General features: G+C 49.8%; 1 protein-coding gene across 3 annotated transcripts in view; it reads left to right on the top strand.

Annotated features, from left to right (window-relative positions):
- The first annotated feature begins 19 nt into the window (after window positions 1-19).
- LOC142001461 (6-pyruvoyl tetrahydrobiopterin synthase-like) overlaps window positions 20-16,614 on the top strand; it is a 33,046-nt gene continuing 16,451 nt past the window's right edge. The window contains exons 1-5 of one of the 3 annotated variants that reach the window (XM_074976703.1): window positions 20-639; window positions 5,613-5,755; window positions 6,679-6,780; window positions 11,626-11,795; window positions 13,109-13,239. In XM_074976703.1, coding sequence (XP_074832804.1) covers window positions 11,678-11,795; window positions 13,109-13,239 — 249 coding nt within the window. In that variant the 5' untranslated portion in view covers window positions 20-639; window positions 5,613-5,755; window positions 6,679-6,780; window positions 11,626-11,677. Of the gene's footprint in view, window positions 640-5,612; window positions 5,756-6,395; window positions 6,781-11,625; window positions 11,796-13,107; window positions 13,240-13,725; window positions 13,844-16,614 lie in introns of those variants that run through there. The other 2 variants (XM_074976704.1, XM_074976705.1) reach the window with 2 other exon arrangements.

Genomic DNA, 16,614 nt, shown 5'->3' on the forward strand with positions numbered 1-16,614 from the left:
CCAGCCCCAGCCCCAGCCCCAGCCCTAGCCCTTCAGGCAGCCCGCGCTTCCCTCCGCCTCACCCATCTCCTCGGCCTCCGTGCTCCCCGCCCCCCGGGGCAGTTGTTCCCGCCCCACACCGGACCCTCAGCGAGTCCCGTCGATTGCCGAGGGGTGCTTAGGTTCCCTGCCCCCCTCTGCCCTTGTGTGGGGGCGCCCGGCCTCTTTGGAAAGGCCTCTCTCCCCTTTGGTGCTGTGTCAGAGACCCACAGGGCGGGGGCGGGGGAGGTCTGATGCCACCCGCAGCGCTGGCACCTGCACAAAGGCACACCCTGAAAACAGCGAGGAACGTCACTGTCCTCGCCTCTCTCGGGGGGGGGCTGGCACCAGGAGCCCCTCAAAATGTTCAACCAAAGCGTGACCTTCAGCTTGACAGGGTCGTTTACTTTTTCTTGGCAGGGCTGTTATCCAGCGTGCACCAGGAGGCCCAAAGCTCTTTAAAGCCACTGAAGCAGAAGCGAGTCTGTGCTCAGGAAAGCTCACGCTCAGAACTTTTCTGTTAGTCTATGAGGTGCCACAGGACCCTTCGTTCCTGTTACAGATCCAGACTAACACGGCCACCTCTCCGATACTTGAAGCAGAGCCTGCGCCTTGCCTCAGGTATGCAAGTTGTTATGGAGACACACACACCTCTCATGGAGCTGGCAGGGACCTCAGAAGCTCATCAAGTCCAGTCCCTTGCCCTCTTGGCAGGACCAAGCACCATCCCTTTTCCTGTTTTTGTTTTAATCTATTTGCCCCACATCCCTAAATGGCCCCCATAAGGAATGAGCTCACAACCCTGGGTTTAACGGGCCAATGCTCAAACCACTGCAGTCAACTGTTCGTAATTGTGCGGGGGGGGGGGGGGAACAAAAAAAAAATCCCCAAAATCTTACAACTCAAAGTTGATCTAATACTACTTTGAACCTTTAATAAGCAGCTAGAAAATGCTGCTTTAGCCATCTTAATTTAAATGATACAAGCACTGAAATGGTGTCCTTAGCCTGTCAAATCTGGTTTTAGGTGCTTTTTTCAGTCATTTATATTTAACATAACACTGCATTGTATTTGCTGCCTGGGGTGGGGCTGGGGGTCGGGAAGAGAAGTGCCTCTGCTGCTGCCTGATTACCTAGAGCAGTGGTTCCCAAACTTTTCAGCATCCTTTTGATTTTTGAGAGACTTTCATGCTGCCCCGCCTCTTCTTTACTGTCATCCAACACCCCTTTAACAAAAATTCAATTTGTAATTTAAAATTAATACACAAACTTGATATAAAAATGTTATTTGAAACTAAAAATAGTTTTTCTTGGCCACTTGCGAGTGCCTGGTGCAACTCCAGCTGGCCAGCTGCCTGAGCCCCATGCCAGCCATCAAAGCTGCCTATGCCAGCTGCCTGTCTGCCTGAGCCCTGTGCTGCCAGAGCTGCCTTTCCTAGCTAACCAAGCCCCACAATGCCAGGGCCAGCCACCTGCCTGCAGCCCAAGCTGGCCAAGCCCTGCAATGCCAGGGCCAGCCACCCAAGCCCCGCAGGCTGGCCACCCGAGCCCCAATTCCCAAACTCCTCCCCGCCCCCAAAGCCAGGCACCCAAGTCTACCACACACTCCATCCCCCTCCCACAAACCAGGCATCCCCAGCCCCCATCTAACTCCCATCCTTCTCCTCCCCAACCACCCCCTCAACCGACACTTACTCCCCTTTGCAAGAGGCAGCAAGGTCCATGTGGGTGTTCACCAGCTGCCTACTTTTTAAAGTGGCTGCACCAGGTTGCCCATGTAAAATAGCAGGGGCTGAGAGCCATAAGCAAAGGCCAGCTTTTTCTTTGGGTGGAGGGAATGACTGGGGAGGATTGGGTTGCCTCATGCCCCTCACCCTGGAATTTCTGTATGCCCTCCAGTTTGGGAAACCATGACATACAGTGTGATGGAATCTTCATTCGCTAGAGGTTTTTAAGTCCTGGCTTGACAAAGTCCTGACTGGGATGATTTAGGTGGGGTTGATCCTGCTTTAGGCAGGGAGCAGGACAAAATGACCTCTTGAGGTCTCTTCCAGCCCTCAGATTCCATGATTCTATGATTGCACACTTCTGCTTCCAAATGACATTTGTGGTCAGTTTGCAACTCTGGTGTTTATAACTCCGAGGATCTAGCAATCGTGTTTTCCAAATCTCACTTACACAAAACAAAAGTGAAGTCCCTCGATGCTAAGGTTGCAAGGAAAAGTGAGCATTTTCAAGTCTTGTCAAGAGGGAGCCAGGAGGCATAGATAAGAATTTTTGAATCTCTGTCTTCTGTGAAAAATCTCACTTTGATAACTCCCATGGGTACAGTGTAGAAAAATAGACATTTCCCCCTATATATGTCCCCTGCTGTTGTCACTCATCCAGAGCTTCCAGGATCATCCTCTCCCCAGTGCCACCCCCTGCAGCTCTCTCTCACCCCCACCCTCCATGAGGTGCAAGGAGATGTTGCGACACAGACTTGATCACGAAGGAGGTAGGAGCTGAAAAATACACTGGCTACGTCGACACAAGCAAGTTGTTTCGAAAAAGCTGAGCCTCTTTCGAAAGAACCTGTGGCATGTCTGCACACACAATGCGCTCTTCTGATCTGAAATTGGAAGAACAGGGTGCTCTTGCCGGGGGCCCTCTTTCTCTCCCAGATGAGGAAGAGTGCCTTTTTCCAAGAGAGTCTTTTGGAGGGTTGCGGGGGGGTTGGAACTTGTAGACATGCCGGAGGCCCTTTTTTCAAATGAGAAGTTTTCATGGCACCAGATTTTGCAACCCCTGGCTCATTCTTTCAAAAGAGCAGGGTCTGTATGGCCACTCTCTATCGAAAGAGTGGCCACATCTTTTGATCTGCTTTTTTGTGTGTGGACACACTCTTTCAAAAGAAGTTTTTTCGGAAGAGATCTTCAGAAGAACTTCTTTTGAAGGACTTCTGCAGTGTAGATGTAGCCATTGAGTATGGTGGCCACTCAGGAAAAAAACTTTTGGATGGGCATAAACATGGTTAACAAAAAACCACACACACCTTTTTCAATTGTACATGTTTGCAACGTATCCTATATAAGAGGGAAGCAATAATAGAACTAAAACCATATGTACCCTCTGGTTGTCCAAGAAGGGACAGCAAATCTGTGTTCCCAATAAGATTTGTGCTTGTGTGGCCACTCAGCAGAGAAGCCAATGCTGCCCAGCTGATTAGGAGAGCATCCTCAGCTTTATGCTTCAGTGCACGCAACAAAATTTGTGCCACTGAGGGATGGGAAAAGTCCATGCGTGGAAAAGATTAGAGGGAGCATGGCTGGTGATGACTATTATTATTTGTTATTATCGTAGCACCTAAAAGCCCCAGTTAATGGTCCAGAATTCCATTGTGCTAAGTGCTGTAAAAATACAGAACAGAAAGATGACCCCAGCCTATAAAAACATCAAGAGCTTCCAAACTGGATCAGACCTTCTCCTTTTTCGCCAGTATCCTATCACAGACAGAGACCATTTAGGGGACCAAGGCAGTTATGGAGTGTTCCAGCCTGTCATCTGGTCATGGCTTCTGGAAGCCAAAGATCTGTGTAGACAAGCCCTCACAGAGTGTGGGCCCTTTCATGACTCTCAGCTGCCAGGCTTTGTTATGGTTATCACCCCAGCATGCCCATCAAAGCCCCTTTTGTGTGGAGAACTACTCTGACCAGATGACCACTCCATACATTTTTCCTACTAGCAGTTACGGCATGTTGGGGATGATACCCATGCTTGAGGTGAGTTGCGAGGAAAAAGGGTTACACCTTCATGGCAGCTCCAAAAGTTCTTCTCCGAGCCATGCGCTCAAAGCAGCAGGAACCTGACCTTTCCATTTTCCGCCTCCCTGTAGTTCCGGGTGGTCTTGACTCATTCATCTGCCATGGCAAATGCATCGTCATTGCATTTATGCATACCACAGCCCGCTGCTGGGTTAGACCCAAGTGGATCTGTGCCTCATTAAAGTCAACCCAGCTACTGGCCTTGAAGCGTAATGGATTGGTTCCTCTCTCTGTCCCGTGGCCTTTGTTCTCTAGCATGGGCCAGGCACCATTGAAGGGCTGTCTCCGGGAGGCCGACCTGCTGCCTTGCCCTTCTACCCGAGGCCCTGCCCTTTCTGGAGGCCTGGAGCTGGACCTCCCTGCCTTGCCAAGAGGCCCAGCAATTTTGTCTGCAGCCTTGGGAGCCAGGCCCTGAAAACTGAAGCCAGAGGAGAAGATAAAGGGGCCAAGTGGGAAAAGATCCAAGAAAGTAGCAGCAATGAACTCAATGGAGGGAGTGTGGCTGCTGTTCCTGGGGTCACAGGTTCGGAAGCTGGAGAAAGGGATGGGTCTGGTTCCCACACAGCCACTGGGGAAGTGGTGTAAGCCTCAGGAATGGAACGAGGCTCACTTGGACACGCAAGAAAAGGGCTGAAGCTCCCAGTGAGCAGACAGGCAGTTTTGTTCGATTCTGTCCTATGCGGAAGGGGTTCCTTTTGACTGTGACCCAGTTTTCTGAACTATGTAACCCACTTTAGAACTGAGCCAAGAGTGAGAGAGAGAGACAGCACAGCATGGCACAGCAGCAGGACGTGCTCAAGGGGGTAGTGTCCTGCTTTTACACTAACTACCCTGGTGACAGTACACTGTCAGCAGTAAGCTTGGTTGCTTATGTTTCTGGAGGAAATTAGCTTTAAAATGTTCACTTGCCGGGGGCAGGCTGGAGGAGAGACCAGGGCTGGACACGGTTAGTGAGGCAGGAACGAGCACTACCTGCAGTGCAGGAGATTACATCCTGTTTGCAAAGCTTCCTTTCATCTGTAGATAACGCTCATCCCTGATTATGCCATGTGTGCTCCAGTTACAGGGTGGATCCTGGGCCTGAGGGGGATCAGGAGCAGGGGGAGTTGGGTGCAGAAGGAAGATGTGGGGGATTGTGGGCACTGGGGAGATAGGAGCAGGGTGCTCATAGGGGGCTGCTGATGGGGGGCATCCTGGGAGGCAAGAGCAATCCAAGGGACTGGCATATGAGGGTACCCAAGTATATGTTGATTGGGGCAGAACAGGGGTGCGGAGAAGAGGGGAGGAGAAATGGGGAACCTGAGCAGGGGGCAGCCTGTGGGGACGCCCAGGAGGGGGAGTACTGAGGGTTGGGGGATGATTGTGGAGAGGGAAGCTGGGGAGTAAATTAAGAAAGGTTAGAAGTGGAGAGGGATCCACTTGTGAAACCATTGGGAAGGAAGGGACAGGGTGTGAGGATGGTGATACTGGAGTGTTGGGGCATGAGGCATTTTAAGGGTGGGGAGGGGACACTGAGCGGCAGTTCCTGGGGATCCGAATGGTGGGATGTTTTGTGTCAGTGACTCCTGCTAATGTTTTCAGGCTGTAGTGCTGGGGAAAGCGGTGGGTAAGGAGCTGTACTGCTCCCATTGTGGCCTGTGAGATGTTCCCTTTCAGCTACTTGCCTTTGTACCACGAACTGCTCCATCTGTACTTTTGGATGCAGAGAGAGCTGCCACTGGGGTGGGAGGTTTGGGTCCTGTGATTTCTCTCTGTGGTGTTCGCTGTTCTGATCCGAGTCCCTCCCTTCTAGGTAGGGCGGAGTCTGCAACATGATTCACCAGAAGTATAATGTGTTTCTCTCAAGCATGCAGAGCGCTGAGGACTTGGTGTCACAAGTGGACAGACAGCCTGTGTGGCAACATAGACCTGCTGAAATACAGGATCAAAAATGAGGTGATACAAAAGCATTGTCGCTTCATTTGTATCTAGCAGCATTTGTACTGCAACGTGCCATATAATTCCACCGAGCTGCAGCGTGCTCGTGGCTGCACAGAAAGGCAGGAGAGAGGGAAAGAAAGATCTTGGTTAAGGATTCCAGAATGAAACTGCATCTTTTATAAAGAGTGCCCTTGGCTGAAACATACCAATTTATGATGAATCAGAGCTGGGATTTAAATGAAGAGCAGGCTATAGCTTATTTATTAATTATGTAGTTGTATGGTTTTCCATGGGGCTTGGCACAGTAGTTTTAGAGCCCGTCATGTATATTGATGTATTGTGCGCTAAGTCTGCCCCCACTGAGATATAGAGGAATAATCCGTATTTTGCTGTTGGAGAAAAGGCTTCTGTCAGGCTGCGAGCGTCAGACTGCCGCCCCTGAAGAGTGGTTTCTCTGCTTCTGTCAGTAGTGCTGGTCAGTTTCCCCTCTCCTGTGAGTGGTGGAGAGCTGATGCCTGGCTCCCAGCTGCCTGCCACTAACAGGAGCCAGGAAGCTGAGCAGTGCAAAGCACTGGTCAGTTTCCCGACTCCCCTGTGTGGTGAGCAGCCCAGAGCCAGGCATCAGCTTCCTGCCATCCAGGGTTGCATTAACCCTAGATATGCACAACTGGAGTGCATGTATCTCTGGGTTCTGCTATATATACAAATTGCTATCAGATGTACTCGGCTAATAGACTGGGGGGAAAAATCTCTTTTTGTACGAATTTCTTGCAGTGAGAATAACTTAGGTGGTGGTTGTAATTATGGGAGGTACAGATGTTCCAGGCAAATGCAATGGTGTTACCGTGTTGGTGTTGCTTCTTTCGTTGAAGGGCTATCGTAGCCTTTGGTATTGTAAATCAACCGATGAAAACTTAATGTGCGTGCTGCTGTTCTAGGTCCAGCAAGATCTGAATGTGGCTGTCGGAGAATTTACTGAATTGAAGTAGCAGCTGGAGCGAGACTCATTGGTTCTAAGTGTGCTGAAACAGCTTCAAGAGGTGAGGAAGAAGTTTGGGAAAACGGCTTTGGATCGCTAAATGTTTTGTATCAGAGGAGTAGCTGTGTTAGTTTATATCCGCAAAAACAACAGTAAGCCCTGTGGCAGCTTAGACTAACACATATTTTGGAGCATAAGCATTCATGGGCAGAGACCTGCTTTGTCAGATGCATGGGTGGGGAGTCCAGAGGAGGGTCTAAATATACAGGTTCATGAAAAGGCCAAAGTTGACAGTCATTTCAGCCAGGGAGGATGTGGCCCATTTTTTCCACTGACACCTTCCTCAGAGTCCATAGTCAGTAAATAATCGTGACTTTTCTATCTCTAGTCCTATAATTATTTTTAAAAGCTCTGTCTACTCTTAGAGCTGAAATGTAGGACTGGAAGGAACCTCAACAGATCATCTCACCCTGTTCCCCGTGGTAAGAAAGAATCAAATATTATCTAGGCCATCCCAGACGAATGTTTGTGCAACCTGTTCTAAAAAACCTCCAGTGACACAGATCCCACGGTCATTCTGGGTAATTTATTCCAGTTCTCACCTACCCTGGCACTTAAGATGTTTTTCTGAATGCCAAATCTCATTGTCCCTTTCTGCAATTTAAGCCCCTTCCTTCTTGTCCTGCCCCCCCTTCCCTCTCCAGGCTTTTCTTCTCCAGACTAATGAGTCCAGTTCTTTTCAGTCTTTTGATGGCAGCTCTGGTGGAGGAGGTGATGGCTCATTCCTCCGGGCTGCACCAACGTTACTTGGTGTGTGGGGGTGGGCAGCAGGCCAGGGGGTTTGGGGACCGGGCTGGGGAGGTGTGGGGGAAGCTGTGAGCAGGGTGGGTGTTGGAAGCAGACTGGGCTGGGGTGTGCTGCAGGCCAGGGGAGTGTTGAGAGCAAGCCAGGCTGGGCTGGAGGGTGCTGGGGCGAGCTGCAGGCTGGGGATTGTTGGGAACAGGCCAGGCTGGACTGGGCCAGAGGCTGTGGGGGGACCTGCAAGCTGGGGAGAGTGTTGGGAGTGGGCCAGCCTGGGCCACAGGGTGTAGGGGGAAGCTGTGAGCCCAGGGGTGTGTGGGGAGCAGGTTGAGCTGGGCTGGAGGGTGTTGGGGGACCTGGGAACAGTGGGGATGGGGTGTTGGGAGTGGGCTGGGCCAGGGCGTGCTGTGGGCTGGGGTAGTGTTGGGAGCAGGCCGGGCTGGGATGAAGGATGCGTGGGGACCTGCGAGCTGAGGAGGGCGTTGGGAGCGGGCTGGGCCAGGCTGGATGCAGAGGGAGCTGTGGAGAGTGGCGAGAGGCGAGGGTGTGGGTGCCCCGCTGAGCAGCCGAGTCACTTTGCAGCATGCAACCGCGACTGCTCCACCATGTGTTGAGGGCCACTTTGCTGTGCACAACTGGAGATACCGGCAGCGCTACTGGAGGAGGAGGTGGCTCCTCCGGGCTGCACCAGTGACCACTTCGTCCTTAACCTATCTGGGGAGGGGGGGGTAAGGGGACTGTGCAGGGGGGTGTTGGTAGCAGGCTGGGTCATGAGGTGGGAGGGGCTGCGGGCAGGAAGTGTTGGGAGTGGCCAGGTTGTGGGTTGCAGTGGGGGCTGCAGGCTGGGGGTGTTGGGACCGGGCCGGGGGGCTGGGGGCAGGTGGGTGTTGGGAGCAGACTGAGTCGAGGGGTGCGGGGGGGGCTGCAGGCCAGGGGAGTTGGGAGCACGCTGGATCGTGGGATGAGCTGTGGGCAGGGGGGTGTTGGGAGCGGGCCAGGGGTGCAGCGGGGGCTTCAGGCATAGGGTGTTGGGAGCGGGCTGGGTTGAGCTAGGCAGAAAGCTAGCGGGAGGAGCTGTAGGCTGGAGGAGTGTTGGGAGTGGCCTGGGCATGCTGTGGGCTGGGGGAGTGTTGGGAGCAGGCCAGGCTGTGCCAGAGGGTGCCGGGGGGACCTGCGAGGTGGGGAGAGCATTGGGAGTGGGCTGGGCCAGGCCAGAAGATGCGGAGGGAGCTGCAGAGAGTGGCTGGAGGCTCCTGACCACATGGCTGTGACTGCAGCTGCCCTGCCGTGCGGCAGGAACCACTTTGCTGTGTGCAAGCTGGAGGTACCGGCGGCTCCAAGGGAGGAGGTGGCAGCTCCTCCTGGCTGCACCAGTGGTAAATCCTTAACCTATCAGCGGGGCCTGGGGACCAGGCAGGGGGTATGGGCAGCAGGCTGGGTCGGAGGGGGGCAGAGGGCTGGGGGCAGGGTGGTGGGGGGGGGCTGCGGGCGGGGGGTGTTGGGAGAGGGCCAGAGGGGCTGGGGGCAGGCAGGTGTTGAGAGTAGGCTGAGTTGTAGGGTGCAGGGGAGGGCTGCAGGCCGGGGGGTGTTGGGAGTGGGCCAGATCATGGGGAACGCGATGGGCTGCGGGCCAGGGGGTGTTGGGACCGGGCCAGATTATGGTGTACAGTGGGGGCTGCAGGCAAGGGGATATTGGGAGTGGTCTGGGCCGGGCTGGGGGTTGTGGGGAGCTCTGTGACAAACGAGCAGGCAGTGTTGAGGAGGATCAATCTGGCCCGATCCTCCCTGCCTTGTTCAGATGTTATTTCTTTTTATTCATGTGGTCCTCCGCGTGCCCTGAGCCGGGGCACTAGCACCAGCAGCCCACAGGCACCAGGTGGGCAGTGTGGACCCCTGAACGTGTGGGCAAACTGAGTGGCTTATGCCCCCTCATTCTGCATGAGATGAGGGTCTGGGATACTTGAATCCCTGGATTATTTTGGTTAATCCAAATGGTGTATGAACCATGATTTGGTCACCGACATCCAAGGGAGCGTGACTCCTTACGTCCCCCCAGGGAAGATAACCCCATCAGAAAATTCCCCACTGCCACGTGGGTAGGTTCGGGAGATCCAAAGGCTATGGGAGTAAACCCAGACACAAAATATGGAGTGGAGACCCTTAGGTGGTTAGCAGGGAGGGTTTGCCAAACCTGCTTTCCGGCATCTCCTTGCAGTCACCTCAGTTCCAAACGTACTGACTTCTGTCTTTCCTTTGGATTCAACTGGGGTGACTGAGAGGAGGGTGGTGCCGCATGGGCAATGCACTTACTTCAAACACTAGCCCTGGATATGCAGCGTGTAAGAGGGTGCTAAATGGAGAGGACATTCCATCCTTGCTGATAGCATGGCAACAACATGGGAAGTGGCAGTTACGGGTTATAAGCCCTCCTCAACTGGTGAAGAGGAGGATGCCATGGGGCACTTTCGTCAGTGGGAGGAGTCATTGCACTCCGCTGGTCAGCAACTGCCCACCTCAAGTCAGGTGCTGACCCGCCACATCTGCCTTCCTCATTGGGTGCATGGGGATAGACCAGGAATTGAAAGTAGATGTAAATGATGTACCTGCCAAAAAATGAAATAATAAATCAACTTGCCTCTGGCTTGGTAGCTGGAACATACAGACCATGTGTCCGGGACTTGAATGTGCCCATGACCTTACGAACACTGACTCAATACACAAAACAGAAGTCATAGGTCAACAGCTATACTAACCGAACGTCGACATCGCTGCTCTCCAGGAAACCAGGCTGGCCGATGCTGGGTCAGTGAGAGAAATCAACAATACTTTTTTCTGGAAGGACTTGAGTTCAGAGGACCTCTGCCTCTACAGAGTTGGATTTGCTGTTTGGAACAATCTGCTGATCACAGATAGGAAGAAGGGCTTTCGAAAACTGGTGGGGGGGGGTCATTTCGGAAGGTCCTGTCTCCATGGGCGGCGCGCAATTCGAAAAGCCGCACTTTCGAATCACTGCGGCCGCCATTATGCTAATGAGGCGCTGCATATTCATTGCAGCGCCTCATGAGCATATTTCGAACCTGCTCATTAACATGCCCCTTTCGAAAGGAAGGGGCACGTGTAGACCCAGCCTCAGTGAAGTAATTTAATCAGGTATCATAGCAATAAAGAAGTATTTAGTTTTAATTACAGAAAATATAGTCTTATTGTAAAACTGAATTATTTTTCCAAACATGTGCAGCATGCCTGTGAGTTGTTCACAGAACACCAGTGTTCTGTAGAACATGGTTTGAGAAACCCTGATTTAAGGAACAATTTTTTCGGTTAACCTCCATGTGGAAGTGCTTTTGTATGAAGCTCATGTTACAACTAGGATGGAAAATTTCTTCAGTCCAGTTCCAAGTCTCAGTATAGACATATCCCTTGGCCTTTCAGCCCAGCTGTGGCTTGTTCATGGTGTGCTTCCCTGCTCCCAGCTGCTGGCGTCTTTCCCTTGAGGGAAAAGGAGTGGTAGGAAAGGGTTAAAATCCCAGGCTACACCTGGATTTGAGGACTGTGAGTTTGAGTGGCCCTTCCACAACCCAGCCCTGTCCTGTCCTTTTAGACACTGGTGAGAGCTTCTCATCACCTCCCTCCTGTGATTTCCCCTTTGTGCTATCCTCGGATGGCTTTCCCATTTCTCAGTCTTCATATTAATGATAATTTGAATCTTGATCTGGCGAGAGCGTGGGCGTGGCTACATTGAAAACACTACAGCCACAGACCTGTGCTGCTTCCATGTGGACACTTTCTGCTGCCAGCGGGTTTCTCCTGTGCAGTTATGCCAACCTACTCTTCCAGTGTAGCTCAGGCCTACGAAGGCGATTATGTTGTGCTGCCCTCTCAGCATGTGAGTCCAGAGGCCACATCCTTTTACGCTTACTCTCGCCCGTGTTGCTTTTGATCTAAGAATGGAGGTAGCCCCTTGCCAGTTGAGTGTCTGACCTCTGGTGCGTTTCTGACCTATGGAAGGATATCTGATTCTTCTGTATCTATTTTTAGAGGCCCAGATCTGATTTTTAACAAAATCTCTTTATTTCTTCCCTCGTCCTCCTCATTCCCTGTGAAGAGAGAACCTGCAGAAACTACCCCAGCTGAAAGCCATTCATCACAACAACTGTATGTACATTGCCCACTACTTGCTGACCCTGGGCCACCAGTTCCTCTATCGCCTTGCCAACATACTGTATGATGGAGCAGCTACGTTCGTCGATCTGGTGCCTGGCTTCAGGAGGCTTGGTAATTTTTGATACTGAAGCACACCGACGAGCACAACTGCAGCTCATCCCCGTGTTCGTTGTTGAGGCTTATAATATAAATCTGGCTTGGTAGTGAAAGCAGTGAACAGGGAATTAGGAATCCTGGCATTGTCTGACCCTCAGCAAGTCACTTAACTGCTTCAGGCCTTATTTTTGTTATCTGCATAATGGGCTAATGCTTCAATGGGAGTTTCAAGGAGGCCTAGCTCTGAGGTGTAATTAAGCTTCATAGACTATTAAATGAAAGGTGTTAGGGGAGCGCTGAGCATGATTAATATTAGACAGAGTGATATTGGTCATAACATGGTGTATTCTGCATCAATATCCAGTGTGGTTTGTCAGTCTTACTGCTTTCAATGGGAGTTTGCTGTCAGTGAGGAGGCTGTGCCAGAGTATGTCCTGGCCAACTTTCACATAGCATTTGAGGGATTCCCAGAGTGCCAGATCTGAACTCCTGACCGGTGTCCGTTCTGGCAGTGTCTGGGGTGGTCTCTTGCTCTGCCCTGGTTTGGGTGGAGCAGCTTTCTTCACTGGCCACTGATGGTGTGAATCTTTGTTCTGACATTTCATGCTCTGCCTCCTGTATTTGTTGAGGAGGCTGCTTTGTCAGGTAGCGCCCTCGGTCAGTTCGCAAGGTGTCACCGTAGCCTTTGCTTGTAACATTCTGTATAAGGGCATATGGTTCCAGGAATCATTCTTTGTATGGCCAGATGCCAAACTCGTGTGGACACTGGAAGCAGCTGTCCTATGTTCTGAAAATTTGTTAGATGGTTGTTAGACACCAAAAAACTTACAATGTAGTGATGTGGCAAACCCAGGGAACCCATAATTAATGCTGCTGCTGCTGCTCAGATTTTTCAAGTCATTTATTTTCTCTTTCATTGTAGACATGTGTGAGATCTCTCATGGGTGGGTGGGCTATAGGTGCAGTGTCACCTTCCCAATGTGTGCCTGACTGAATGACACCATGTGGCTGTTCTATGAGAGTGTGAAAAGCAAATACCTTTGTCTTTTAAAAATGGATCCCAACATTATGGCAGGTTTGTGTTCTAAGGCTGAATGCTCAGAATAGGCAAATCAGATTTAATGTTTACATGGGTGATGTCTCACCAATAGCCACTGTCGTAAACTAGTCACATTATTCTGAAAATACAGTTTTGTTCAAGCCAAGTAGCCACACTCAACCAGGCAAATGGCCACATGTAGCTTGCAGCTAGTGTGTTGGTCACCGTGGGCTTACATCATCTGAGGTTGTGGAAAAAATAGCTCTCATCTTCTGATTTGCTCCTCCAGGGATGGAGTGTTTTCTGGCTCAGATGTGTGTGCAGAAAGGAGAGATCCTGGAGAGAGTGTCAAGATCAAAGAATTTTTCCAATATGGACAATGAGGAAAACTATTCTGCAGCAAACAAAGCAACAAGGCAGGCGAGTGATGTCAGCCAAAGGGCAAAATCTTTGTAGTGTTCCCCTGGCAGTAGCAGTAAGAATTCGTAGTACAGATACAATATGTGGAATTCAAATAATATTTTTTTATTTTTATTTATTATTTTTCCCCTCCCCGATTTTCTTTCTCATTTATAAAAACTGAACAGTGTTCGTTTTGATTCCATTCCCTTCAAATCAACAAAAATGTAATATTTGAGTTTTGAATTGTTTTCTCAAAAATGAGGTAGTTATGGTCAAATTCTCATATTTTTTTCATTTTGTTTGAACATTCAAGGAAGAGGGTTTTTTTGTTTTTTTTAAACTTCCAGATCCAAGCCCAAAATACTAGTTTTTTCCCCCCCCTTAAAATGGTACCTTATTGCCTTGTCCTTCTTTTGAAAGCTAGTTTATCCCTGGGAAAATTGCCTTATCATCTTTAATGTCTTTCTTGATAATTCTGACTAAGACGGAGTGGTTATTTTCCAGTTACTGCACCAGCTGAAGAGACTTGACAAAGTTTGGCAAGATGCGCTTCCAGTCAACATCTACTGCAAGGCCGTGGGGACCTTAGTGAACACAGCACTGAGTGATAAATGTCAGAGAGGTAGCCACGTTAGTTTGTATCTTTGAGAACAGCAAAAAGTATTTCCCTCTCCAAACCCGCCCCCCACTCATGCATCTGATGAAGCAGGTCTTTGCCCACCAAAACATCTGTTCATCTATGAGGTGCCACAGGACTTTTTGTAGCACTGAGTGAGATCATTAATACAATCACTGCCCTAGAGTTAAGGGGTCAATCCAGGTGCTCTGCATATCAAGGATCAAATGTCGTTAAGACTAAGGCACTTGGTTGCCTTACAGATGAGCTTGCAAGAGGCAAGTTCAGTGGCCTCTAGTGACTTTCACTGATATTTAGGATCTAGTGCACCAGAAATGCTTCAGGCTTCCATCACCCAGAACCCTGGTGTAACCACTTAATCCAATGGCAAAACTCTTATTAGCTTTACAGGAGTTGGTAGATTTTACCTTTTAGTGTTAAATTAAGCATGTGATGCCTTTAGTGTGGTAGAAAAATGGAGTTTGTAAGGCATTTGCAAAGTTTCAGTGATGGTTTATCGAAGTCTCGCATTGGGCAGATTTAGTCATTTTGAAATTTCCTTCCAACTTGGGAATTGGAAAATTTTTGTTTCAGAAACATCAAAAATACAGGGGATTCCAAGGTAAAAGATACTTCTGGGATCTTCTGCAGATGTTCGGTGAAATGGACATAAATCTTGTCCATTTTACTGCTGCCCACTACTGAATAACGGCTGTTAATCTGATATGAATCATGCAAACTACAGCTAGATATCCCAGGGTCTGCTGGCTCTGGGGACCCCAGAGCTTCCAAATTCCTGGGCCAGCTGGCTCCTCAGGTTGCTGTATTGAAGCAAACAAGGGGTCCAGCTGGGACCTGATCGTTCTGTTCTATGGCATGAAGTCTGGAAGCCGAGAGCTCCAGTTCCCCACTGCAGTGCTTGGGGCCATACGTGAATCTACCTTCTTCTTGTCTAGGCACCAAAATGAGTGCATGATCTCCATCCCAGATTCTCTGCTGAAATAATTAGGTTGTTTCAACCTCTGTCTTTATTTCCCTATACAATTAAATTATTGAAAGCAAACACCCTTCATACCACATGTGAAATGTGATTATCTGTCTGAAACAATTAGTGATCTGTACGCAAGTCTCCCTGCAGAGAATTAGACAGATAATGTATCTCTTGTTTGTCTAAGCTCCTTTACCGGAAGATTGCTAAGTCTGTATTTGCCAATAAACTCAAAGCTCACATTTATTAGGCTGGCGTAGTTGGCGTGATTTCCCTAGAAGTGTTCAAGCCTTTATAATAGTGTTTCTTGCTTCTCAGCAATGTGTTCTTGGAGCCGGTTTGGCTTCCTGGAGAGGTTTCTCCACCTCCGCTGGGTCACTGGGCAGCCACTCCACCCCACTGCTGTGGGTACTAAAACAAACCCCCAAGTCAGTAGTCCACTAAACCTCTGCCTTGCTTCAGGCAGGCAAGAGGAGATAATAAAGAAGCCCAGCCTTGTGTCAGGCAAGTAATGAGGAGATAAACCCAGGCCAGAAATCCTAGCCCTGAGTCAGGACTGATAGCAAACCAATACCATTAATGCAAACAAACACAGTCTAGCGGTTCAGAGAGCCCAGGCCCTGATTCAGGGTGGGGCTGCAAACACATTTAAAAGCAATGAGAAGGCCTGTGGCACCTTTATAGATGAACAGGTATTTTGGAGCACAAGTTTTTGCCCAGGAAAGCTAATTATCATCATCAATAACTGTGGCTTCAACGCCTGTTGGTGTCTGATGCCTCTCTCACGATTTCCTTCCATCTTTCCCTATCCAGTGCAGAGTGGCTTAGTTTCTGTAGACTAGCTCCGCACCAATCTACTATGCTGTCTATCCATTCTCTGTGGGGTCTGCCTCTCCTATTCGAACCGTCCATTATGCCAAACACTAGAGTCTTGATTTTTCGTTCGTTGTTCATTCTGCAAATATGTCCAAATCGTTGTTGCTTCCATTTGATAACCTTTTGCAGCAGGTTCTCTTTCGGCTGTATCTTCCAATATAATTCCTCATTGGTGACCTTCTGCATTTATCCTATTCTCAGAATCTTTCCATAACAACTACTTTTGAATGCCAATATTCTTCTTTTCGAATCTTTCGTTATCACCCATGTCTCACATCCGTACAGCTTGCTACTGAATACACACATTTTCAAGATGCCCAGCTTTGTTCTTAAGCTAATTGCTTTGCTTTTCCAGATCTTATCCATCACCTTCAAACTCGCTCTTGCTTTCGCTGTTCTTGTCGTTCTTTCCTTCTTACAGTCTAGACCGTTATGTTGCTCCCCAGAGATGGGAACTTCTCTACATTTTCTAGTTCAATACCGTTGACGCTGATCTTCCTTCCTATTTCCTTATCTCCAAATACCATAGTTTTTGTTTTATCGATGTTCATAATCATTCCGTACCGCTTCCAAAATATGTCAGTCTATCAGGTGCCACAGGACGTCTTGTTGTTTTTGCAGCTACAGACTCATGCGGTTTCCCCTCTGGTACTTGTCACCAAACAAACACGTTTGAAGGGCCCTGGCCCAGGTTCACGGCAGGCCAACAAACACAGTTAGCTGTTCAGAGAGGCCAGGCCCTGGTTCAGGGTGTGGTGGCAAACAAACATTCTCAGGTACAACCCAGCAGCCCAGCAAAAGATCTGTCTCCTTGTGCAGGAGAGGTGCAGGCAATCTGCCTGTGACAGCAGAGGGGGGAAGATTGCCACTCGGTAGGTGGGTGACAGCGGGGATGCAGGCCCACCCACACCAG

The sequence above is a fragment of the Carettochelys insculpta genome, chromosome 25, assembly GCF_033958435.1.
Source record: "Carettochelys insculpta isolate YL-2023 chromosome 25, ASM3395843v1, whole genome shotgun sequence".
In the NCBI taxonomy this organism is placed as follows: domain Eukaryota; kingdom Metazoa; phylum Chordata; order Testudines; family Carettochelyidae; genus Carettochelys; species Carettochelys insculpta.